Source organism: Lepidochelys kempii, chromosome 5, assembly GCF_965140285.1.
Source record: "Lepidochelys kempii isolate rLepKem1 chromosome 5, rLepKem1.hap1, whole genome shotgun sequence".
Classification (NCBI taxonomy): Eukaryota; Metazoa; Chordata; order Testudines; family Cheloniidae; genus Lepidochelys; species Lepidochelys kempii.
The window spans coordinates 60,612,330-60,638,116 of record NC_136384.1 but is presented as its reverse complement, the minus strand read 5'-3'; the positions used below and the strand labels follow the sequence as shown (position 1 = coordinate 60,638,116).

The 25,787-nt window shown below is 39.9% G+C and overlaps 1 protein-coding gene across 13 annotated transcripts in view; it reads left to right on the top strand.

Moving 5' to 3' along the window:
• Window positions 1–25,787, top strand: part of KIAA0825 (KIAA0825 ortholog) — a 419,202-nt gene that overhangs the window by 181,607 nt on the left and 211,808 nt on the right. For 11 of the 13 annotated variants that reach the window (XR_012158966.2, XM_078852812.1, XM_073344493.1 and 8 more), the window contains 3 exons: window positions 324–514; window positions 4,363–4,545; window positions 21,226–21,339. Coding sequence is in view for 12 of the 13 variants with exons in the window: in XM_078852812.1 (XP_078708938.1) it covers window positions 324–514; window positions 4,363–4,545; window positions 21,226–21,339 (488 nt within the window). In the remaining variant the exon portion in view is untranslated. Of the gene's footprint in view, window positions 1–323; window positions 515–4,362; window positions 4,546–5,999; window positions 6,595–7,317; window positions 7,727–21,225; window positions 21,340–25,787 lie in introns of those variants that run through there. The other 2 variants (XM_073344502.2, XM_073344501.2) reach the window with 2 other exon arrangements.

The following is a 25,787-nucleotide window of genomic DNA, read 5'->3' as shown; positions in this document are numbered from 1 at the left end:
TTAGTTTAGTGATTGCAAAATACTGTATGTAGTTTTAAAGTAAAATTAAAACAATAGGTCAGAAGTAGGCTAATTAAGGATATAGTAGGTCAAATGTTTGTGGTTTGGCTTTGTGGTAGAGTATTGGTTTAGTAACTGAAATGAAACATGTGTTTCTTTGTCAATAAAGATGTTTTACATCTTGTCAAGAATCTTTTTTGGTCATTTACTGTCTCAAACTCTTCAGCTATTTCCTCTCAGCCTGAACTAATTAGATTCACAGGAACCAAGCTGACATTTTGGAAGATGTGTTTCTATTGTTTAATGTGTTGTGGTTTTGCCAGGGGGAAAGATGCTCATTCTCTGTCCAGATGTGGCATTATTTCTGCTGTGCTCTCCAACATGATCTGTGGACTATTCTACCCCCCAAGTTAGCCCAGGAGATTCTAAAAGAAGTGCTGGAGAAATCTTTGGCTGTGCTAGCCTGCAGATATTCTCAGGCCCATCCCAGTTACAAGAGAACTCCACAGATAAGGTAATGCATTTTTGATTAACAGGTGTTTTTTTGTGAATAAAATGCATGTGTTTTCAGGATATGATGTGTTGTTTTGTTGTAATTCACCTGAATTTAAAAATACGTGAATATAAAAATAAATTCATAAATTTATATAATTCCTATGAGGATTATTTTAATAAAATGCATCTGGGATATTTAAGTATATGCTAGGCTCCATGTAATGTGATCATGCAGTATATGATTGGGATTGCATAACTCCCTCTTTTGTAAAACTGCCACATAAATGGCCAGAGTGCATGAGGCTTGATGTAAAAGGGTCCAAGCAGTGGCTGAGCAGACAAAAAGAAATGCAGACAGCAGGAGTAGCTTTGGGTGAGGGTCAAGGGATTGAACCATGAATTAAAAGCCCTGCTCTTCTGGCAGCTCCAGGACAGGCAAGTGCTCCAGCTGAAGACTGTCCTATGAGGTTCCTAAACTTTGCTGGAGCAAGGGCTTTGTCAAGAAGCAATAAAAGGGCAGGCAGCTCTTGCGGCAAACTTGTCCTAATACCTTATTCCTTCCTTTCCATTCTCCTGTTTGGTTACAGCAATCAGTAAAGTGAACTGCTTCTCTTGCCCTGTTCTTTACTGAAACATGTCAGGGTCCATGGTGATCATGGTGGCCATGAGATTTAAATTAATCTCAAGAGAATCAATCATCTGCATGGACATTGAATCCACCTGGGACAATATACTCACATAACTCCTGCTGAAGGCTGTAAATGTAGATGTGCAACAGAGATTGAGATGTAAAATTTGCTCATGATACTGAAGATTTCTAAAGTGTCTGTCATCCAGGAATTTCATAAAGTACTTTGCAAACATCAGTGAATTAAGTCTTACAACATCCATGTGAGTTAGAGAAGTATTGTAAACCCACATTACAGATGGGGAGACTGAGGTACAGAGGGGCGAAGTGACTTGTTCAAGGTTTCACAGTCTATGTAAGAGCTGGGAATAAACCACAGATTTCCTAGCTCTTGTTTATGCTTTAATCCTGTACTAAATTCTCTGTGATAAGGTCACTTTATATTCTTAAATATAATTAGCATATACTCCTAGACAGTATTTCTGCATGCTCAAGTGTTAGTATATAGGCCTGTTTGTTAGCTTGAGATAGAATTTTAGGTTTGCTTTTTGATACTCTTATATCCTTTTTAATATGTGTGAACAAAGAACAAAGACACTGTGTGTTGCTTCTGCCCAGCCAGATGGGTTTTGTTAGTATAATGAGAAAAGATAAGGGATAAAGTTAAATGTGTTACTGGGTATTATGGGAGTTTAACATATAAGCATATACTGGAAGGCTGCCTGGCTCCTCTCTCAAGCCAAGGTCAAGCAACCATTTAGGAGGGGCAATGGGATTGTGGGAGTGGGGGTCATAAGAAACACAAAAGGTCAAAGAAAGGCCTGGCCTTGGCCAGAACACATTCCTTACCCTTTCCATGGGATACAAAAGAGGTGGCATCCAGACCCCAGACTCATGACCCTCCAAAATGGAACATGACCATAAATTGTAAAGCGTCGGATCAGGGGCGTTCACTACAGGTATATTTGGGCCTGGTAAGAAGGAAGAGGTGGGAATAGGAAACGGGGACACGGGTAAAGGCTCTGCGGCATCAGAGCTATGGATATATTTGCTTGAAATATACTTGCTGGAAACTAACCCCAATAAACATTGCATTGCCTGCACTTCTGACTTTCGGTCTTCTGCTTTCTGTCTGCATGACAAGAACTGTGGGTGGCGTAGGGGGAGGAAGGGCAAAAAAGAAGCCCCTAATATCAGGTACTACATCTTGTGGGTTTAGCCAACACAGAATACGATAGTTACTGTATCTCCTGACATGAAAACACTTTTCCTGATAATTTTCTTGCAAAATTTCCTATAATTTGCAGGATATAAAAGTCCTGCTACAGTGCCTGATGCATCTGGTATTTTTCAGCTTTGCATGAAGCTGATTTAAGTTACTGGACAAGAAGAAACTTTTTGTTTACTTTAATAAACAGGGCATTCCATTTATAAACTTCTATTCCATTCATTAAAATGGTAATTCTTGGCTTTGTCTCTAAGTGAATTATCCAGTCATACAATAAAAAACATATTTTTCTTTGAATATAGTTAGTTACCTGCTGGAGGATTCTCTGCACCTTGAAGTCTTTAAACCATGATTTGAGGACTTCAGTAGCTCAGACGTAGGTCAGGGGCTTGTTACAGGAGAGGGTGGGTGAGATTCTGTGGCCTGCGTTGTGCAGGAGGTCAGACTAGACGATCATAATGGTCCCTTTTGACCTTAAAGTTTATGATTCTATATATTCATACTATGACGTATTGCATAAGTGTGCTTTATAAGGCTGTATTTTAACTGGGAACTTCTAGCGACATTATAAACCCATGAGACTAAGATAGAGAGCTTTTTGTGAACTTTGGGCCAGATTTTCAAAGGTATTTAGATGCCTAAAGATTCAGATAGGAACTTAGTAGGACTGGGAGTTAGGCTTTATGGAAATTCCACTAGGTGCCTTTCTGCATCCCTAGGTGCCTTCGTATCTTTGAAAATCTTGCCCTTTGTGTTATGCATTTGTTTGACTACATTCTTACTTCAGTATATCTATTATTTTATATTGAATTTTATTTTTTTTAATTAGGTCAAGGTTCTGTGGCCTTGTGCCAGGCATTGTCTAGCTGGTTCCTAGTTGAAAACTGTTTTCTGTCCTATCACCTTGCCTCAGTCAGTTGGGAACCTATAAAGGTTCACAGACTGAAAATCAGTTCACCGTCTGCTAGTCAGTCTTTCCAGTTGGACTTGAATGCAGTGCGTGCACTGCAATTCCATCCTGTAATATTATTTAAACTAAGTTGCTATTCTCCAGTAAAATTTAAACCCAACGTTTTTCCCTTTTACAATTCACACAAGCAGGAGGGAAGAGCCATGATTTGACAGTCTCCTGCTGGCTAGTGTGTGTGACTGTGTGCTGTTCTATTACCACCAGTTCTGTGGCCGAGCTGCATTTTCTCTGCCTGCTGGAGTCAGAGTTAGTACAGTGCCCACCCATATGAGAAAGGAAATTAGGGCTGGGAAACTACTGAGTCCCACACCTTTCCTCCTATTCCCTGTAGGTTGGTGGGGAAGGTACACAAGGTTCTGCTTCTTTGAATTCCCTACAGGCCTTGCTTCCCACACTTGTCTACCTCCTTCCTTTGCTACATGTCTCCTGCAGCAGCATTGTCTTACTTGTGACAGAAATTGTTTTGCAGTTATTATATAGCATCTGGTGGCAGAGGTTGGTCATATCAGACCTGCAGAATATCTGCTTCCTGTACAATGTAAAGAAATTGGTAATAGGGTGTTTATACTGGGGAGAGAGGGCGGGGCAGTGTCAGAAAGAGACTGGAAAGTGACAGTGAGGAGTTTAGGGGGCTAGAAAGTGACAAGGGAGGAGTAGCAGGTAACTGGTGACTCTGGCAGTGAGAAGGGGGTTCTGGGGTAGGGGGCAGAGGGCTGGATGTTAATAGGGAAGATGCTGGGGGGTAGCAGGAGCAAGGACTGAAGAGCCAGAGATATGGCTCTATCTTCACATGCTGTGTCAACTATTGTTTATTAAGAGAACCGAATAAAATGTTTTTTTCTGACCAGAAATTGATTGATTATGTATTAGTTTGTAGTGTGTATTACTTACAGAGAGCTTGTAGGTCATTTAACAATTCCAGCCATTTCAAATAAGGAGTTTGTATTTTCTGTATTGTAGGAAAGTGCATTGATAACTCAGATGAGATTTCACCATCAGACTACATCCATGGCTGACATTTTCACCCTTTCTTCCCAACAGAATTGATATCACAGCGATTTTAATATCTACTGAAAATATGCTGTGGTCAGCTTGCTGCTCAGTGCAGGAACTTTTGAATCCACATAAAGACAAAGATGCCAAGATCTATAAAATACACAACCACTGCAACAATCTATTCTCTGCACTTGCCATTTTAACCGCACCTTTGAAGAATCTGTATGAGTAAGTATGAGGGCAATGTTTTAATACAAGGTAAAATTAACCATATCACTTATTTAACTTGCAACTAGAAGGGTAGATGGTCAATGAGACAATTTATTGGTTAAAATGTAAATGGAACCCAAACTCCGGACACAGTTTGAGAACCACTGCTCTAGATCCTTGATTGGTGTCTTGAATTAGGTCTGTATAGGCCTTATTCTAAGACCATTGAAGTCAATGAGATTTCTTTCCATCAACGGGATTTGAATCAAGCCCCTGGACATCATTCTTTTCCATAGATTCATAAAAGCTAGAACGTATTGTCCAGTTTGACAACAGAATGTGACTCAGTGATTCCTGCATTAAGTGCAAATTTCTTGTTGAGCTAGAGAATATCTTTTTAAAAACATATCTTTTCTTGATTTAAAGGCTTCAGTGATGAAGAATCCACTGTATTCCTTGCAAGTTAGTCACTCTCACTGTTACAAACTTGCACCTTATTTCCAAACAGAATTTTTCTAACTTCAGCTTCCAGCCATTGTATCTTCTCAAGTCTTTGTCTGCTAAGAGTCCTCCACTCTTAGAAATATTTTCCCCATACTTCTGGAATTACTGGACTTCTTGAAATAATTCACTGAACTAATTCTCTGATTACTTGACACATAGGAAGCCGATGAAGTGAGCTGTAGCTCACGAAAGCTCATGCTCAAATAAATTGGTTAGTCTCTAAGGTGCCACAAGTACTCCTTTTCTTGGTGTGCTTCAGTAAGTCTCAAATATATTTGTAAAGAACTAGTGTATGCAAAGCTTAATCTCAGGAGAATATATTTTTAGAAGTCACAATTGCAACCAAAACAGGACTTGGCCTACACTGATGTTACATGTGAGTTATCCCATTGCCTTCAGTGGGGCCAGGATTTCATCCAGATTGTTTTGTGTAAGAGCCAGATATTAAAGTGAGACCCCAAATTATGAAGAAAAAAAATAGCTGAAAGCCTGTGAGACTAGTCTTCATTTTATTACATCAGGAGACAACTATGGGAAAAAATAGGAGGAGGGAGTCCTGATCTCTGTCTGTGTATGTCGGGTCTTCTAACTAGAGTGGTTCTTTTATCACTTGTGAGGTTGTTGTAACATCTTAGCCCTGGTCTACACTACGAGTTTAGGTCGAATTTAGCAGAGTTAGATCAATTTAACCCTGCACCCGTCCACACGACGAAACCATTTTTGTCGACTTAAAGGGCTCTCAAAATCAATTTCTGTACTCCTCCCCAACGAGAGGATTAGTGCTGAAATCAACATCGCTGGGTCGAATTTGGGGTAGTGTGGACACAATTCGACGGTATTGGCCTCCAGGAGCTATCCCAGAGTGCTCCATTGTGATCGCTCTGGAGAGCACCTTCAACTCAGATGCACTGGCCAGGTAGACAGGAAAAGCCCCGGGAACTTTTGAATTTCATTTCCTGTTTGGCTAGCATGGCAAGCTCTTCAGCACAGGTGACCATGCAGAGCTCTTCAGCACAGGTGACCATGCAGTCCCAGAATCGCAAAAGAGTTCCAGCATGGACTGAACGGGAGGTACTGGATCTGATCACTGTATGGGGAGACGAATCCATGCTATCAGAACTCCTTTCCAAAAGACAAAATACCAATATATTTGAAAAAATCTCCAAGGGCATGATGAACAGAGGCTATAACAGGGACCCGCAGCAGTGCCACTTGAAAATTAAGGAGCTCAGGCAAGCCTACCAAAGAAGCAGAGAGGCAAATGGCCGCTCCAGGTCAGAGCCCCAGACATGCTGCTTCTATGATAAGCTGCATGCAGTTCTACAGGGTGCCCCTACCACTACGCCACCCCTGTCCGTCAACACCTGCAAGGGGGGAGTCTCACACAACAGGGATCAGGATTTTGGGGATGAGGAAGAGGAGGAGGAGGAGGATAGCGCACAACAGGCAAGCGGAGAAACCATTCTCCCCAACAGCCAGGAACTGTTTATCACCCTGGAGCCAATATCCTCCCAGCCCTCCCAAGGCAGCTCCCGGACCATGAAGTCAGAGAAGGCACCTCTGGTGAGTGTACCTTTGTAAATATAATACATGGTTTAAAAGCAAGCATGTTTAATGATTAATTTGCCCTGAAGACTTGGGATGCATTTGCGGCCAGTACAGCTACTGGAAAAGTCTGTTAACGTGTCTGGGGGTGGAGCGGAAATCCTCCAGGGACATTATTAAGGGGACATTCAGAGGTGGCCATTCCTGCTGGGCTGTTTGCCTGTGGCTGAAAAGAAATCATCCCTGCTTTTAGCCAGGCGTTGGCGGGGGAGGGGATTTATGTTGAGCTGTTCATGTTTGGCTGGCAGGGATCTTCCCTGATACTAGTCATGCGGTGGGTGGGGAGGGTGAAGTGATCATCCCAGAGAATTGGGGGGGGGGTTATTTGGGATTGTGCTGCACATTAACCCAAAAACCGCAGCCCCTCCTTTGAAATGGCCAACCCAACGGGTGCTTGGTATGGGAAAGGAGGGTGCTGCTGTTTGAAACCATTCCCACATGTTATGAAGGTTGAAGAAGCCGAGAGACTGTGGCTTACCATGGTTGCCCGCAAGCCAAATTCTGTTGCCCGGCCCTGCATGTGTCTGCATGTGCCACACTGGCAGGGCCTCAATATAAGAGGCAAAATACGACCTTGTACCGAAAGCACATGTGCTATGTAATGTTAACAGTTTGGTTCACCATGAAGGAGTCTACCCATTGTCCTCTAAAATGTGTCTTTTTAAATACTTCCTCCTGCAGCTGCAAATGTTTCAACACTCCCCCCAACCATCTCCATCCCAGAGGCTAGTGCAGATAAGAAGGTGAAAAAAACGCACTCACGATGAAATGTTCTCTGAGTTCATGCAGTCCTCCTGCACTGAAAGAGCTCAGCAGAATGCGTGGAGGCAAACAATGGCAGAGTCCAGGAAAGCAGAAAATGAATGCGAGGACAGGAGGGACAGCATTCAATAAGTTTTAAAGTGCAGTGTGCCCTTGCCCTTCCCTCCTCCCCTCATCCACCACCCCACCCGGTGCTTCCTTCCTCCCCCATCCCTCCCGGGCTACCTTGGCAGTTATCCCCCTATTTGTGTGATGAATTAATAAAGAATGCATGAATTTGAAACAACAATGACTTTATTGCCTCTGCAAGTGGTGATCGAAGGGGGGAGGGCAGTTGGCTTACAGGGAAGTAGAGTGAACCAAGGGGGCAGGTTTTCATCAAGAAGAAACAAACAGACCTGTCACACCGTAGCCTTGTCAGCCATGAAACTGGTTTTCAAAGCTTCTCTGGTGTGCAGCACGCCCTGCTATGCTCTTCTAACAGCCCTGGTGTCTGGCTGCACATAATCAGCGGCCAGGCAATTTGCCTCCCACCTTGCCATAAATGTCTGCCCCCTTACTCTCACAGATATTGTGGAGCACACAGCCAGCAGCGATAACAATGGGAATATTGGTTTCGCTGAGGTCTAACGGAGTCAGTAAACTGTGCCAGCGTGCTTCTAAATGTACAAATGCACATTCTACCACCATTCTGCACTTGCTCAGCCTATAGTTGAACAGCTCTTGACTACTGTCCAGGGTGCCTGTGTATGGCTTCATGAGCCATGGTATTAATGGGTAGGCTGGATCCCCAAGGAAAACTATAGGCATTTCAACATCCCCAACGGTTATTTTCTGGTCTGGGAAGTAAGTCCCTTCCTGCAGCTGTTCAAACAGACCAGAGTTCCTGAAGATGCAAGCGTCATGTACCTTTTCCGGCCATCCCACGTTGATGTCGGTGAAACGTCCCTTGTGATCCACCAGTTCTTGCAGCACCATTGAAAAGTACCCCTTGCGGTTTACATACTGGCTGCCAAGGTGGTCCGGTTCCAAGATAGGGATATGCGTTCCGTCTATCGCCCCACCACAGTTAGGGGATCCCATTGCAGCAAAGCAATCCACTCTGACCTGCACATTTCCCAGAGTAACTACCCTTGATAGCAGCAGCTCAGTGTTTGTGTTGGCTACTTGGATCACAGCAGCTCCCACAATAGATTTGCCCACTCCAAATTGATTCCCGACTGACTGGTAGCTGTCTGGCATTGCAAGCTTCCAGAGGCTATCACCACTCACTTGTGAACTGTGAGGGCTGCTCTCTTCTTGTGCTTCAGGGCAGGGGAAAGCAAGTCACAGAGTTCCATGAAAGTGCCCTTATGCATGCGAAATTTTCACAGCCACTGGGAATCATCCCAGACCTGCAACACTGTGTGGTTCCACCAGTATGTGCTTGTTTCCTGGTCCCACAATTGGTGTTCCATGGCATGAGCCTGCCCCATTGCCACCAGAATGTCCAAATTGCCGGGGCCCGTATTTTGAGAGAAGTCTGTGTCCATGTCCTCATCACTCTCATAACCGTGCTGCCATTGCCTCCTCGCCTGCTCTTGCAGGTTCTGGTTCTGCACATACTTCAGGACAATGCGTGAGCTGTTTACAGTGCTCATAACTGCCACGGTGATCTGAGCAGGTTGTGCAGGAGTGCAGAGTTACAGCGGAAGCGGTGGCTGACGATGGATGCCACGAGAATAGATATTTATAGAGAATGACAAGAGGACTGGGAGGTGGATTCATGAGAGCCGGCGAGCAGAGTTGCAGTGGAAGCAGTAGAGGACGACGATTAGCGTCGCGCACATTTCCCCAGGAAGAACACACGTACCCGGGAGCCCATGACAGACAACATGGAGAAATTCGCTATTGAGACATTAGCAGCAGAGCAGAGTTGCAGCAGAAGCGGTGGATGGCAAAGGTTAGCAGTCCTACTGCACCGTCTGCTGAAAGCAGTATGTTGTCCGCATGGAAAAAAGGTGCAAAATGATTGTCTGCCATTGTTTTCACGGAGGGAGGGGTGACTGACAACATGTACCCAAAACCACCCGCAACAATGTTTTTGCCCCATCGTGCGTTGGGAGCTTAACCCAGAATTCCAATGGGTGGCGGAGACTGCGGGAACTGTGGGATAGCTGACCGTAAGTCCACAGTCCATAAGCTCCATAAGTTGATGCTAGCTACGGTAGTGAGGACACACTCTGCCAACTTAATGCGCTTAGTGTGGACATACGCAATCGACTGTATAAAATCGATTTCTAAAAATTGACTTACTATAGTATCGACCTAATTTCGTAGTGTAGACATACTCTAAGTGTTGTGTCCTCAAAAGCAGAATGTAGTCTGTCCCTTTTAGCTGCTGTATGCCGTTGTGCTAATCCCTATTGTTTACAGATCTCCCTTGCATCCTGAGTTACAAAGAGTGATTTACTAATCTGAAAAAAGAAAAGGAGTACTTGTGGCACCTTAGAGACTAACCAATTTATTTGAGCATGAGCTTTCGTGAGCTGTAGCTCACGAAAGCTCATGCTCAAATAAATTGGTTAGTCTCTAAGGTGCCACAAGTACTCCTTTTCTTTTTGCGAATACAGACTAACACGGCTGTTCCTCTGAAACCTGTCATTACTAATCTGAAAGATCAGAGAAGTCTAACAGAAAGGAGCAATAAAGAGGGAATGGGAAGGACTAGCTTGTATTTCGAATTTTACATACTGTGTTTCAAAATCACAAAGAAGTCCAATGTTTTAGGCATGTAATAAATCTCAGTGTAGTAAACTGATTTGCTTTAGATAAAAAACTCTCCATGTTTAGAGATAAAGGTGTCACAGATCCTTCCTGGCCAGTCACAAGGACTACTGTGTGGGATATCCCCAGGGTATTTCAAGCCCTTTGAGACTGAATGAAGTTCCCCAATCTTGGGGTCCCTAGGCATGCTGTCAGGGTGCAGACCTTCTATCTGGCACCCCTGCACTCTGAGTGCAGGAACCTTAGCCACCAGACACTTAGCCCCTCTGATTGCAGTGCTGATCCTTTAGACTCCCCACTCCCAGAACTCCTCCCAAAGGACACACACTTTGTACAATATAACAATGTTATGCTCTTAACAAATAAAGCATAAGAGAATACAGATTATATAAAACATCCTAAACACAACGTCCCTCACTTTCTAGCTCACCCTTCCCCGTGAGTCCTTGGGGGACCATCTGGGTCCAGGAAGGCAGGCAAGGTATATATCCCCTCCTCATGAAGGCTGATGCATGCTAGTTAGTCTCTCTCCCTCGTGGGGCCCTTATCTAGCATCTGGGACCTTGCTTTTTCCTGCCCCACACTTCCTGTCCCTGTCTTCATCTCATGCAAAATGGCTCCCCCCTTATCCATTCCCCCCGCCAATGTGAGTCCATTTATGGACTCCTGCTAGGGTCACCTGCTTCTTTTGTTCTGCCTTTTTGGTGATTTTCCATTCCTTCCAAACCCCACCCCCCCTTCAGACAAAAGGAGGAAGTGTCTTCTCTCAGGTAGAGCATACCTATTGTCCTAAGGTGTTTTACTTTGAATACACAATCATTGAGTGCCAATCACGCACCATTGTCTCTCCCAGGTCATGACACAACCCTGCTAATTTGTGATGGATCCACATATTTATACATTTTCAATGACACAATCATTTCATGATACAATTTCATAAAATCATCCAAAATTCAGAAGTAGTACAGATAGAACTCTCACTTCATCACAGATGGGTCACCTAATATGAAAATGAGGCCCTTTGCAAATCACAAAGCTCACAGATTTCATGTGTTGGCCATGTTGAAAATATCAAATTTCATTGGTTGTCACAGATTTATAGAAAAATGTTAAAACTGAAATTATATATGTAGCAAATGATCATAAACAATTATATTTTTGTGAAGGCTAAAGAAGGTGATTTGCTGAACCATGCATTCTTAGATCTTTATTCGTAAAACTAGATGAGATCTCAGATCTGGATAGTTTTCTATATTGTGTTGCACTACAGCTAGTGTACTCTCAATAAACCTAACCCACTAATTACAGTCAAGATTACATAAAAAGTAAACATGCTGAGTTTGTTTATTAAATTCCCTGAGTGTGTTTGTCAATGAAGTGTACATATTTTACAAGATGAAAAAAAAAAGTTTTCCCATTAACAAAATTAGAGATTATGCATAATTTGAAATAAAAGAATATTGATCTCACATCAATTTTCCTTATTGTCATGGCTGTATAATGAAAATGTCCATATGTTAGGTAGTTTCTAATTCATTCTCCAAAAAACTTGGATAAAATTAATTGTAAGTGAAGCAATAGATAGAAAAAACAGACATGACTAATTTTTGCAAACCTAAATTGATTTTTGTGACTACATCATCGAACTCTCATAAGAGCAGGACACACAGTGGATCTCAGAAATGACTACTTCTGTGTTTCTATCAGAAAATCTCTGAGAAAATGCCTCTGCATTGCTCTTTTGGGAAATGTCTGTTGTGACATGAAATATGGTCTGCGGTAGTTTGCAAAATGCTTATCACTTGTAACCTATTTGCTAAGGAAGGAAACATTTCAATTGGTCTAATACTTGTCCAAGGTTTTTGTGCAAAGAAGATGAAAACAAAGTACATATCCAACATCCAATGTGCTCTAAAATATTAATTGCTAAGACCAGACATATTAATTCCACCCTCTGACAATATATAAACCTTTTGAATTCTTAGTTCCAGCTGTGGTTCCCTACTTCTAAATCCTCCATCTTGTCCCACAGGCAACTAGAACATCAGCTTGTTGCAGACATAGTTTACAGCCTTCAGAAATCAATGTTAATATTGATTTTAAAAGGACAATTAATAAAGCTTTTCATTTTAAATTAATTGGAATCCAGTAACAAAGAAATACACAATAAATCTGTAAAGTATTGGTGTTGAATTCTTGGGAAATTGAGGGAGAATGATTATCCCATACACTAACCTGGTTCCCATTCCACCAAATGAAAAGTAATCACTTTTATATGACACTATAATTGAAAATCTAGTTATAGACATCAGATAACAAAAATATACTGGGAATTCAAAAAGGAAGCTCTTTTTGCAGATGACCTGGTGATTTATCTGAGCAATCCTCAGAAAACCACACATTTCTCAGGCGAGCTACAGAAAAAATAAAGGCAGTGTTTCGATCCAAAACAATGTGTGTGAATCAGTGCCCCCACAGCTGTTATTTAAAAAACAAAAACAAAAAAAACCCCAAACAAACAAAAAACCAGAAAACTAAAAAAGAGATTTCTAGTTAGAGTGGACACCACCTGATTTTAAATACGTTTACTTTTAGTAAATATTAAGTTTTATTTTCGAATGAAATATACCACACCACTACAGAAAATATGAACACATTTAGTCAAATGGTATTGTCTCCTTTTTAAACTTTGAGATCATATCCATCACATTACAATGGTTATTTTCTACAACTATTAATCCATTTGAAATATTACCCATTTTTAGTCTCTTACAAAAAATCCTAAAAAAACCCAACACAAATCACTCTTTTCAAAAACATCACAAAGGTTTGTTCAATTTTCTTAAACAAACTTGAGAGAGAGGAGGTGTAGCTCTCCTTTACTGAAGGTGGTACATTTAAGGACAATACAAGAATGGCAACATTATGACTTTCACAATTACCAAGGCCCCAGTTTGTAACATAAAATTATTATTTAATTAAGCATCCTATTCTCTTGTACTAAGCACGACTATATGCTGTTGCCAGACTTAATCTAAGCCTGATACCTCTCTCACCTTTCCACACATGGAAGGTTAGTTTAATCACGGTATTATTGAAGGCAGAACATTGTCTTTGAGCCAGTTGTCCAATAGTTGGGTTGGATGAATTCCAAGCTGTCACTGGAAATAGCATCCTAAGAAATGTCATTTTCAGGAATTAAAGCTACTTAAGGTTGTGTCTTAGGTTGGTCAAGTATAACAAAAATACATGGTTGAGAAAGAAAATAATCCTGTATATATCTTCCGAAGAGTGAGTTTAGGGCAGATTCTCTCCTGTACTATTGCTCTCTGATTGTTGGGTCCAGATCCAACTCCAACACCACTTAAAACTGTGGCAGGCAGATCTAACCTCTGGTTTAAGGTCTTTAATAGATCCTACACAAGTGGAGGATAGGTGGAACAGAGAAGAACTCTGCTATGGCCATTACATACTTCTGGCACACTCCCTATGCCAAGAGAGGTGGGGTGGCAGGCACAGGTCCCAGACTCAGTACATTTATGCCAACATCGAGTTTCCCCATTCCAGAGGAAGTCTCTGCTGGCGATTTGACAAACCTCTCAAAAGAAAAATTGGCACTGAATTATTAAAGCATTACTTACTAGATTCTCTTTTTATCTCTAACTGGCCACTACAGAAAAAAATTTAATGTTCACACAAAAAAAATTTCATGTCAGAATTTAACATGATCCTTTGGAAGTTTATTAGATGAAAATATTAAGTGTCTCCAGAAGCATGGAACAAAGATTTGGATATAGCGATTCAAGATCACCTGACAAAGGCTAAGTATACATTACATAAATCCTTGCTTGGTTATATCCATCATATAACCAAGTATAATACTTTATTGCTCACAGATTATATTTCACTTTTACAATCACTGGTAAGATTGTCAAAGATGCCAACAAAACTGCTGTACATGTCTTATTGTACCTAGGGCCATATTATATCCTTATGTATGGGAGTACCCTGTTTTTAATCATTTATTTGCTCAGGTTCACAAATTATGTTGGAATATGACTGGAAAAGGTACACCTTTTATCACATTGTTATATGTAGTCGACATAAACATCAGTATGACTGGTGATAGAGACAATGTGGACATGTACTTTTTTACTGATTGCAAAGAAGATAACATAGAGTTCCTGAATATCAGATGTAACCCAAGCTTGGAAATTTGGTGACTACTTAACTAATTATTAAATGTTAATAAATATTGCATATTGTCTACATTAAGGCAGTAGTACAGTAAATTCTGTGAGACATTATTCATGCATTCAATACAAAGTATAGAGACTAAAAGCATTATAAGCAGAGCTGATAGCACCACCTATTATTAAAGTTGCTCAACACTTCCCAGGATAAGATCTTTTATTCTGCTGCTTGTAACGTTGCAGAGCTTTAGCTGTTTGTCCTGAAATTTTGTATGCCAGATGTCTGTCTCGGCTTGAATTGTTCTGGGAAATATAAGCCAAAATGATTCAGCCATTTCCGAGAACAAGGCTAAGGGAATATACATTCTTTTGCTCATATTAAAGAAGTCTTCAAACCATTTATTTGAATGCTCTAGCACCCATATGCTTTGGAAGAAGGACTTGAAATTTGGCAGAGAGTGTTGTTTTTTTGGGGGGCGGGGATATGTCCTTTGCCTTTTCTGTGAAAATCTGCTCAAATATATATGCCCAAGTTATGCTTTTGAAAATCATAGTTTGCACATATTCAATAGAGATTTCTTTGATTTTTAACAGCTGAAGTCTCCAAAGATTCCATCTTCACTGAGCATGTTCCACACCCTAACACTCTTACACATGACCAGATTACATATGCACCATTACCACAGAACACAAGCCTCCAGCACAAGGATACCAGGGCTCAGAGGGTGTCTCTACATAGCAAAGAAAAACCTTCCCTCAGGGTCCTAGAGCCCAGGCTCCAGCCTACTCTCAGAAGTCTATACTGCAATGATACAGACCTACAGCCCATGCCCCACGAGCCTGAGTCAGCTAGAACAGGTCAGCTGCGGGTGTCTATTTGCTGTGTAGACATTCCCAGAGGGACTTTCCCTGTAATTGCTGTGCCTAGATGCTCCAAGACAGAGTGGGGTGGGGCTGGTCTGAGCACCAGAACTAAGAACAGGGAACCGGTCTTTCCTGTGCTCTCAATGGTCCCCTTGTTGGCACCCAGGCAGCATGGAGGAGGAAGGAGTCTGATTTGAATGCAGAGGACACAAATGCCAGACCAGGGAGACGGAAAGGAGTAGACTGGAACATGGAGTCTGGTGAGAATGGAGTTGGGGGAGTAAATGTAAGTGGGAACTGTAGAGGGAAGACTGGGAGCTGGGGGACACTAGGATTGGCTGGGCAAGGAGACTGGGAGATGGAGAGAGGTCTTCTGGAACTGGTTGAGCTAGAACACTGAGACTGGGAACCATGGGTATAGGAGATGGGGGATGGGAATCAGTGAGGTAAATCGAGGGGGATTGGGATCCGGTTGGCTGGAGGATAGAATGCTGAAATCAGATAATGAGCAAGTTGGAGAGGAAGAGTCTGGCAGGGCTGGATTTCCAATTAGGCACAGTAGGCATGTGCATAGGGGCGCTGGCATTCTAGGATCACCTAAAGTTAAAAATGGGTTAAAAGTTTCATTTTTTATGGAAAACAAGAAGGTCAGCTTGGCGGGGGAGGGCACTGAAGATGCCTAGGGGTACCTAAGGTGTAAATCCAGCCTTGGAGACTGGGACTAGGAACTAAAGGGAGGAGAATGGGGACATGCGGGGAGGAGAGAGAGATCTGACAAGGAACTTGTGGGGACTGGCTATGGAACTGGGGAAGAGACTGATACTGCATCAGAAACCTGAAGAGGGAGACTGGGAGCCAGTTCGAGTGGCGGGGGAGGAGAGAGACAGATAGGCAAAGGAACTGGTAGGAAGATCTGTGACTGGCTGAGAAAGGAGACTGGGGCTGAATTTGGGGAGAGGGAGAAAATGGAGGTTCTGGGAAAACTGGGACTTGGAAAAGAGCCCAGTGGAGGACACTAGGATTGACTGGTCAAGGAAACTGGGATTAGGATGAGATGCCTGAGGGGGTGGAGACTGGGACTAAAAGCTTGTAACAGGAACAGGTTGGATGGGGGACAGGGCAGAAGAGGTCAGGCTTTAGGAAAACTGGGAGAAGAATCTTTGCCCACTGGAGTACACTCCCCTCTAGGAACTCAGGATTCCTGAATTTCACCATTCCTCTGCTGTCTGCAAATATCTGTGAAATCCGCTTGCAAATGGTGTGTCTCATTGACTTCTGTTGCAGGTCCAACTATAGAGGATGGCTTTTGTTGCTGTCAGATACTCCATTAGTTTAAGTATCAGAGGTCTGTGCAGTGATTCTAAAGGTTCCAACCCTGCTGATGAGCCCTCTGAGTATCAATATGATGCCAGATGATGGAATTTGTGTATTCAGTCTGTTTTTAAAAAAAAACATAGTAAATACCATAAATACAGACTGGATTTCTGGAGACATATTGGCAATTGTTTTTAAAAAGTACAAAATCTGTCAAATGGTAGACAATCAAATTAATCGAAAATAATCCAGATAGGGAGTTATGGGTCTCAAACCATGCACCACAGAATTTTGTCCTTTATGGGTAAACCTTTCAGTCTTCAAAAGTTGTTTCGGATATTCAGCACGTCTCAGGAGGCTCTCGACAATTTACAGGATTGAACCCAAAGACAGTTTGTATCCTCGACATAATTTAAAGAACTTTACCATTCTACAGATTACCTCTACCTTTATCATTCTACAGATTACCATAAAATGCAAAATTTGTAAATTATATTTCCCTAATAGAGTAGGAATTTAATTTAAAAGAACTTTATCAACCTCTTTTCCAGTTCATTAGTTGCAGTTCAAAATGATCTGGTTAAACAACAATTCAGTCAATCTAGCATCAGAGGGAGAAACATTTTTCTTCTCTTTCTTCTGAACCTCCAACAATTGCAACACTAAAACCGCTTCCAGACACATGGGATAATTCTTCATGGATTATCCTCTTAAAATGTAAACAAACCGAAATACAATGCAACCTGCCTGCCTCTAAACTTGATTGTAGTGTGTCCACCATGTTACAAAGTGACCAAGTCCCATCACAGCAATTTAACATGAACAGTTTGACAAAATGATGTATCTAACATCCCATACCAAAGTGATAGTAATAACCATTTGTATTTCCTGGGAGAGCTGAGATGTGCACTTAAATCAATAAACCACATCAGGGAAATGGTATATTCAGCTAAACATTCTCATGATGTTTTGAAACCCTCAGATATGTAGAATTCCCTTCACGTTTTTCACATATGACAAGAATTTGCTTTTAGCGAAACTTGGCAGCACGTATATCTTGATAAGGCAGTGAATACCTGGATTTAATTGTACCCTTAATTCCCTCCTATGCTTACAGAGTAAAATTCTCTCCTATTCAGAAGGCCAGCACAAGGTCTATACACAATTAAAGTCCCACTTAATCCCTCAAAATAGAGACTGCCCTCTATACTTAGGGTAGCTCAAAGCAGAGCAGAGTGGTTTTCAGTTGTCTCATGCTGACAAGAAGTTACCAGTTCCCTCTGTTGCTGAAAATGATGAAAAAGATCTAATTGCCCTCCTTCAGATGATTATGTATTAGACATCAGGAGATGCTATTACAGATTAAAAATTCAGGATGATAGCATGACTGCTGAGAGGAGTATTTAGAGATTCCAACTTTTTTCTTTTCCTTTTTCTTTTCTTTTAACAGTTGGAAGTACCTCTCTATTTTTTAAGAAAAACAAGTTACTACTCATGCAGCTGCATATTATCCATAATTCTAAATTGTTTAGATTATCAGGTTCTTCAAAATCTACAAGGAAACACCATTAGTATCTTGTAGGCATTTCATCATTTCACACCTGCATTGAGGCTTGCAAGATCAATTCTCACCTTGTCATACTCTAAGGGAGAATAAAACTACCGTAACTTGGGATCTTGCTGTGGTATGAAATACTCTCACAGATGCTATCCACCGTTTTGAGACTATAGGCAGCTGCCTTAATATATCGTATAGTCAAAACAACTTTTCTACTAGCTATTACTAAACTTCTGTCAGAAGAGCAGTTGAATTAAACTGTCTGGCACAGAGTTACATTTTCTTTCTGGCAAGAATTACATTGCCAGCAGTGGACACTGAGAACTGCTGGCACCAAAGGATTATTGCATTATTAGCAGGCACTTCATTCTTTATAATATTTAAAGATGATGTTACATTTAGACAATGTGCTTCCTTAAAGCGATTACAGGTTTCCACATCAATTTTGACATCTGCCTGGAAGTTTGCTGTCCCAAACCTCATAACTCAGAATCCAAAAGTCTCTACCACCTGCTTGACATTAAGAGAGCTCTGAAGGACTGTATTTAACAAACTGCTGTATTCCAAAAATCTCTCCAACAGTTCATATACTATCAGCAGAGAAAACGTGGCTGCTTATTACTACTCAGGCTTTATCAATCATGATTTCTATTAAGGAATCCTGTTTTCATCAAAGTAAATAATTGCTATTTCCTATTACTGCAGATTCTTCAAGAGGTGTAGCAGCCTACTTGGCTAAATGGGGTGGGGGGCAGGATTATTTCTATACACAGCTACAGAGCATAAGAATTTGTCCTGGACATTGCCAGCATTTTAAAACTTCTACGGTTTCCTTGTGAAAATATTTTTATTTTCCTTTAACTACTTTACAATCTTATCTTTATGCTTAGCCTTCAGAAGACTTCATGTGTGTTACTGAGGAAGTTTAAATGTTACTGTAGCAATGATTCCTTACTCTTTCGTAGTGTACCCTCGGTACATGCCACCCTTTCCACTCAAAGCTACTTGATCATGCTCACGTTATAGTCAGTGGCAAAACTCCCATTGATTTTTTTTTTAGTAAGATTAGGCTCTAATTGCTACTTCTTCCTAAGAAATTCAAGATGAAAGGGATACAGTAGTCTGGAAAGGTTGAGAGCCACTGCCCTAGAGGGAAGGGCTGATCCTTCTTTCTAGATTAGGAGGCCAAGTCTAGATATGTATAATTAAGTAATAGGAGCGGTGGTCCATAACCGGATTTCCTACATGCTAATGCAATACAAATAGAAAATGTTACCAATAACAACCAGCACAGTTCAGCTTAGAGAGTTACAGAATATTCTATTACCCCTGAATTTGGAGCATCCCAGGAGAGCTCCTATTATGGTGTAGAAGAAAATTTCTGAACTAAATGAGACTATTAAAATAGTTATATTGTTTACTCTAGACATTGCCCCAACTAAAGCTCAGATTTTTATTCTGAAAGAAACTTGAAAATTTTAAACAGAAACCAAGTGCTGGCTGCCCTCACTCCTTTTATTTAAATTTCCTAGGCTTTTTAAAAAAAATATACACACAGTAATGATGTGGCAGTATTTATAATTTCAGTTATTAATTATTCAAATCAGAAAGACATTATGGAAATTTTGGTAGCACTTGAAGCAAAGTAGAAGGAAGAAGGAAATTGGTGTGTAATTTCTCCTTAGATACGTTGGGCCAAATTCACCCCTGGCCTAACTACATTGAAGTCAGTTCCCAAGATCCTGAACAGCACTAAGCTCACACTTGGTGCAGCTGAGGAAAGAGAAACTGCCTTGGTGTAATTTAAAGCAGACTCCAGGCTGCTCTGAGTTATGCCAGCTGTAGCAGTTATATTAGTCTCCCAGGGTTCAGCCCCTCCTGACTGTGGCATGCCCCCTTCTGTCCCATGTGCCAAGTTACAGGAGCAGGTGGTGTAAAGCTAGTTTTATGCCAACCAAAGATTCATCTGTCCCACAAGAATCCACCCTTATTTACTGAAGGTGGCTTTAAATGCCTTTTCGCTGCTGGAGCAGTGCAAAGGGCACTTAGCAACAAGGATCTGGCTTAATGGTTTTATATCAGAGAGAAAATGAACCTATCATGACTGATTTTGCAAGATAGTACTGATTATATAGAATAGGATTTTCAAAGGCATCTGATGCCCTTAAGTCATTTTAGAAAATCCCACCCATTTCTTATAGAACAGCAAAGACCAGAGAGAAACAGTTTAAGATGCACAAGAGTGTACGTGAAAAAGAAATATTAAAAATTTGTAAGTGAAAGTTTGAAATGAAAATTCCACATGAGCAATGGGATGAAGAAAAGGAACTATATCCTCTCAAGTGTGCCAGAGCTGCCCTGTCATTCATGAGAGATGGGTGAGGGGAGGCAAAGGGGCATAGTCCCAAGGAATGTATTAGAGCAGCCATAGGGCTGCTCTAATATGTGCCAGCACTAGTGGGACCCCCAGTGCAATCTGGCAACACCTTGCTTTCTCTCTAGAATGTCCCCCTATGTTGGGAAGGCCATGAATGGATGACACTTAGCCATCTATGCCAGCTTTACACCAATCAGAGATTCTCCTTGTATTGGAAATCCTAGCTGTTTGTCTAAGCTAGCTTTCCATCTGTTTTGAGCCAGTAAAGCATGGCCAAAGATTCTGACCCCAAATTTGCCTGATTTAATCCAAAGTAGCATGTCTAGTAGGAGATATGTCATCATCACCTCAAAAGGTAATGATCCTGCAGCGTGTACTCAATGTTGACAACATGCCCTACTGATTATCTATAAAGAGAAGGGTAATAGAAACTAATGACAAAAAAGTAACTTAGTTTGGTTACATAGCCTACTTTCAGTCCATAATCTTATGTTGAAAAGAGACTATTTAAAAATAACTGTATAATGAAACCAGTGTGTTTAACTATCTATGTTACAGTGCCAGTTATGTATAAAACTCAGCTTCAAAAAATTTACCAATATCTAAGAAATAACATGTTTTTTTTTTAAATTTCACATCTGATCAAATGGGAGTAAACAAATAAGTTATAAATAAACTTTTTTAATTCTCGTGTTTCATATTTGTTCTTAAAGAGATTTTTTGTCTTTTTAACTCAAAACTATTTATTTTTCCAGGACATTTCAGAATGGTTTTGGTGAGCTACTTCCATCAGATTTCTCCAAATCAAATATCAGTCACCCATTACACTGGCTATTTTGCCTAACACCATTTTGTCCTCCTTTACTTATGTGAGTATCTCTAGTTGATATAAATAAGAAAAAAAACAGGTAGTTAATACTAGTTAGATATTGCTGTGATTTTGTGTTGATAGTGTTCCTCGATAAATATTGTAGTTAAAATTCAGTTGAAACAATATATAAGCATTTTTTTGAATTTATTACAAGTTTTATCTGATGTAAAGTGTTCTGTTTAAACTTCCATGATCTATAAAAAAGGTCATGAGAAAGGCAGTGTATTATGTAGCTCTTTAGCAGTGTATTTATGTTATGTTAGATATCTGAATTATTTTCAGTATTTCATGTTTATGTTTCATAAAAATATAAATATACAATAGTTGACAATCATGTAATTCAGCACAGGTACAATTTTCATAGCATATTAATTTAGGAGGAAATTAAAAGAGCTAGCTCAAAAAAGTAGGTGTGATATTTAAATAACCAATTGAAAAATATGCCAGTATTTTCCATTGCTTGGTTATATTTGATTTTTAGGGAACTTGCTACATGTTTAAAAGCAAATGAATAATTTCTCTTTCTGTTTCACTGCATATAATAACAAGTATCACAAGGCATATGTTGCAAGCTGTTCTGTCATTCCCTTTCTAATTTTGGTCCCAACGTACTCACACACCCATTGTCGATCCTCTCCCAGTCCTTGCTTCTTCCCCATACCCCCCTCCCAAGTTATTTTTGACTTCTAGCATTTTCTAAGGGACCTTCCCCTTAATTTTTCATAATTTAGATGTTTATATTTATTCTGAGAACATATATTTTCATATTTAAAAACAATAAAGAAAAGAGAAAGGAATCTGGCTCCATTCTTAAAATAATTTATGCTAAAATGGAAGGGCCTGCTGCAGTGAAGACCACAGACAAGATCCTGAGCTTTGAGCCATTTTTGTGATCTCCTGATTCTGGGCCAGTTTCCACAATGTAACTTATGCCATGGATCACCAGGGTAAAAAGATGCCCTTTACACACCTTGTACTGCTTACAGGGAGAAGGGCAGTGTAGTGTAGCAGCTATTATTGTCTCTTACTCTACCCAAGGATTCTTCCTATGCAAGGAAGCCCCATTTCAGTCAGCAGCAAAATTCCCACTAACTGCAAGGAAGTCAGGATTTCACACATGGTCTTTAGGGCAGCTTTACTCTGAGGAAGTGGCTTAAAGCTGCTCTGACACTACTAAGGACTTACATATTGCCACTGTGTGGGACAAAAATAATAAGAATATAAATGATGGGAGTCTATGCGCCACTCTATACACTGAGGAAATGAATTCCGAGGTAGGCCAGCACAGGAAAATAGGAGGGAGATAAGAAGAGGGCAAATCCACCACAAGCAACATGACCAGTGTGTCCACACAGAGACAATCCATATGACCAGACTCCAAAAACACTTAGTACTTGTCTTTGGCAACAGCATTTTCACCTATTCAGAAAATTCCCTAGATGCTACCTCAAAACAAATATTAATACTTATTATTATTATTTTATTATTTTGCCCTGTCTAAGCTGGTGGTGCTTCCATGAAAATGCAGAGTCCATACAACTGAAATGTTTATTAATTTCAGAAGTGATGTTCAGTATGATAGTATGCTGTGTTGCTTATGGTGAATCAGATCTATACTGGAGTTAGATATGAAAAAGTGAGAAATTGTGTTAATCTGATAGTAATGTACTCAAACATCTTCTTGTTTTTAGAAGTAACCCATGGGTGGAGGAAAGCTTGATATTTTAAAAATTCTAGATACATGTACACATTGATTTATACAATGTTTCTTTGACTTTTTACATTTTTTGTTTTTTTTAAATAAACATTATTAATTTCTGTTTGTCTAATAAAAAAGTTTGAAGTTTGCACATTTATTTTTCATGTTAGATTCCAACAAAAATAACACATTTGTTTATCTAACTATTTAGTGACTCGTTTTAATGAATATTTATGTTCTTTTAGTTATTTGGTTTGATGGTTCAGAAATTGCTTTTTTATGGACCTATAACTCTACTATTGGCAAATCATCACTCTTCCCTTTTCTTCCATGATTACAAAACTGAAAATTTAAATGCCTGATATTTATATATAGTTTACCTTTTGTCTCTTTTTTTATGAGGCTAATGTTATATTCACAGCTACATGAGCTAGGAGGATGAGAGAACATATGCGTCTCCATATGTCCAATACAAAAACTTCTCAGTGCATTTATTGGTGCTAGCTCAGTGGCTGTAGGGAATGTCTGCAACATTTTATTTTTCCTCTGAGTGAGTCACACCACTGTACATTTCAATTTGCAAGAGGCTTAAAGAGCCAAGAACTGGTGTATATAATATATTGCAACATGATAACTTCCCATCTGGTCAATGACAGACAAAGCTTTATTTCTACCCAGATATTCTAAAAATGGCTTTTAATTTATTATAAGTAATTTTAAATATTAATATTCATCTACCAACTGACCAAACACCTAACAGTCTCATATTTGGGGGGCAATGAAAAGCAGTGGTGGAACGGGTGCTGTACAAATATATGAAAGCCAGCCATAAAGGTAAACACAAATGAGGCTGGCCACTGTAATTTTACTGAATTTATAAAAATGTAGAGTTTACCCATAAGCCAGAATGCTAAATGTCATTAATATTATTGGTTTTTTTAATGTTTACCTTTCTTGTAACATAATTCCTGCTTTGTTGCTTGTATGCATGTCTTAAAGACCTGTTGTGTATATATAATATATAATGTATTTTAAGAATAGTTATTAAAAATGGAAAGGATTAATCCTGAAAATTTATTTTAATAGATGTAAAAAAATTCAAGGTTTTCTATTTGCTGTAAATTGTATTAAGATTTGAATATGTGTGTATACATATTAGTTATATATAAATTACAAGTCTATACATACATATTTATTAATATACAGTGAACATAATTGTCAAGCGGTTGGGGTTTCTACATACACAACATACTTGACACAAACTCACAAAAGCATGAAAATGACAGGGAAGCCACCTAATAATATTTCTCCATCCACAGCCACATACCATCCCCACAATTACCATACACCGCAGAGAGTGCAATCATAACATTGTCCACTCACAATACCCCTTTACCAAACTACCCACTCACAATACTGTTCCTTGCAGATGTTTGGCATAATGGGGTTTTGGGCTGTGGGGGAGTTTGGTAAAGGGGGTTATGGGAGGCAGACTTACTGTACATGATCTGAGGCAAATAGGTTTTTGTGGTAACGGTGAGGTGTGTGCTTGCGGGTTAAGGAGTAGAGGGAGTGTACTGTTATGTGGCTTAAGATATTACGGTGATGAGTACAGTATAAAAGCCTGTGTAGAATAGAATAGAACTTTTCATGTCCATGCTTTTTGTGGCTTTGTGACTGGTATACCATGTATGTAGTAACCCTGACTGAACAACAGAGGTTGTGGTGTATTCATTTCTAAGGAGTTTTAATGCTCAAATGAAGGTGTAGAGTTGAATGATGAGGCAGGAGAATGAAGGATGGGCAGTGGCAGACCCATGGAGGTAGAAGTGCAGCAACTGACAAAGATTTTTTTCCATCAGCAAGTCTTCTAGGTTATGTGCGAGCTGCTGCCGTAAATGGCACATAATATTTATGGTCAGCTGCTTATAAATCCTTCAACATTGCAGGATACAATCAGACAGAAAAGTGTAGTTCCTGGTAAGAAGATTTTATCTGATAGAGAAGGTTTTGTGTGTGCACTAGCACACAGAATTTATGCATGTATAGTTTTTGCACTGGTGCATAAGTAGTTAATGGGCTGGTGCATGTCACGTTTATGTTTATAAAGTTTACGTGCATAGTGAATAAACTTTCTCAATCATCAACCACTGGAGCATATGGTTTCAGCTCAGATGAGTAAGTGTAATGGCTAAAAATGATGCAAAATTGGTTTTTTTCAAAAGCACATTTTATGTAGGAAAATATGGGGGTTTTTTTTGTTCTTTGTTAGATGTCAATCAACAATGAAAGGGAAGACTACCAAGGACAAATTTTGTCCAGAACCCAATTTCAAAGACTTCCTTCTAAAAACTTATGCTGAGAAATAAAATAAAATCTAAACAGAGCATTCAAAGGACATAAAAACTAACACTTTGTGGAATTATATATCAAGAAGACATTTACTTTAGAGAAAAGCAAGATTTTATGTTCATTCTAAGCCCATTTTAGAAATCTATCTTAACTATGGAGTCAATACTAAGAGCCTCCATAATGTAATAAAATATTAATGATAGAACCAGTCAATTACTGAAGAAAGAACATTTGTGATCATTCATTTGGATTCTAAATAGCTGTGTGATTCAGTCATATTTGTGCCTTTTTAAATTGCTATTTGTGAACATTCACATGAACAGGTCCACATTTACAGAAGAACTGGGTTTTCTAAAATGAAGTATATCAATGATCCCTGTGTCGATTAAGCGATC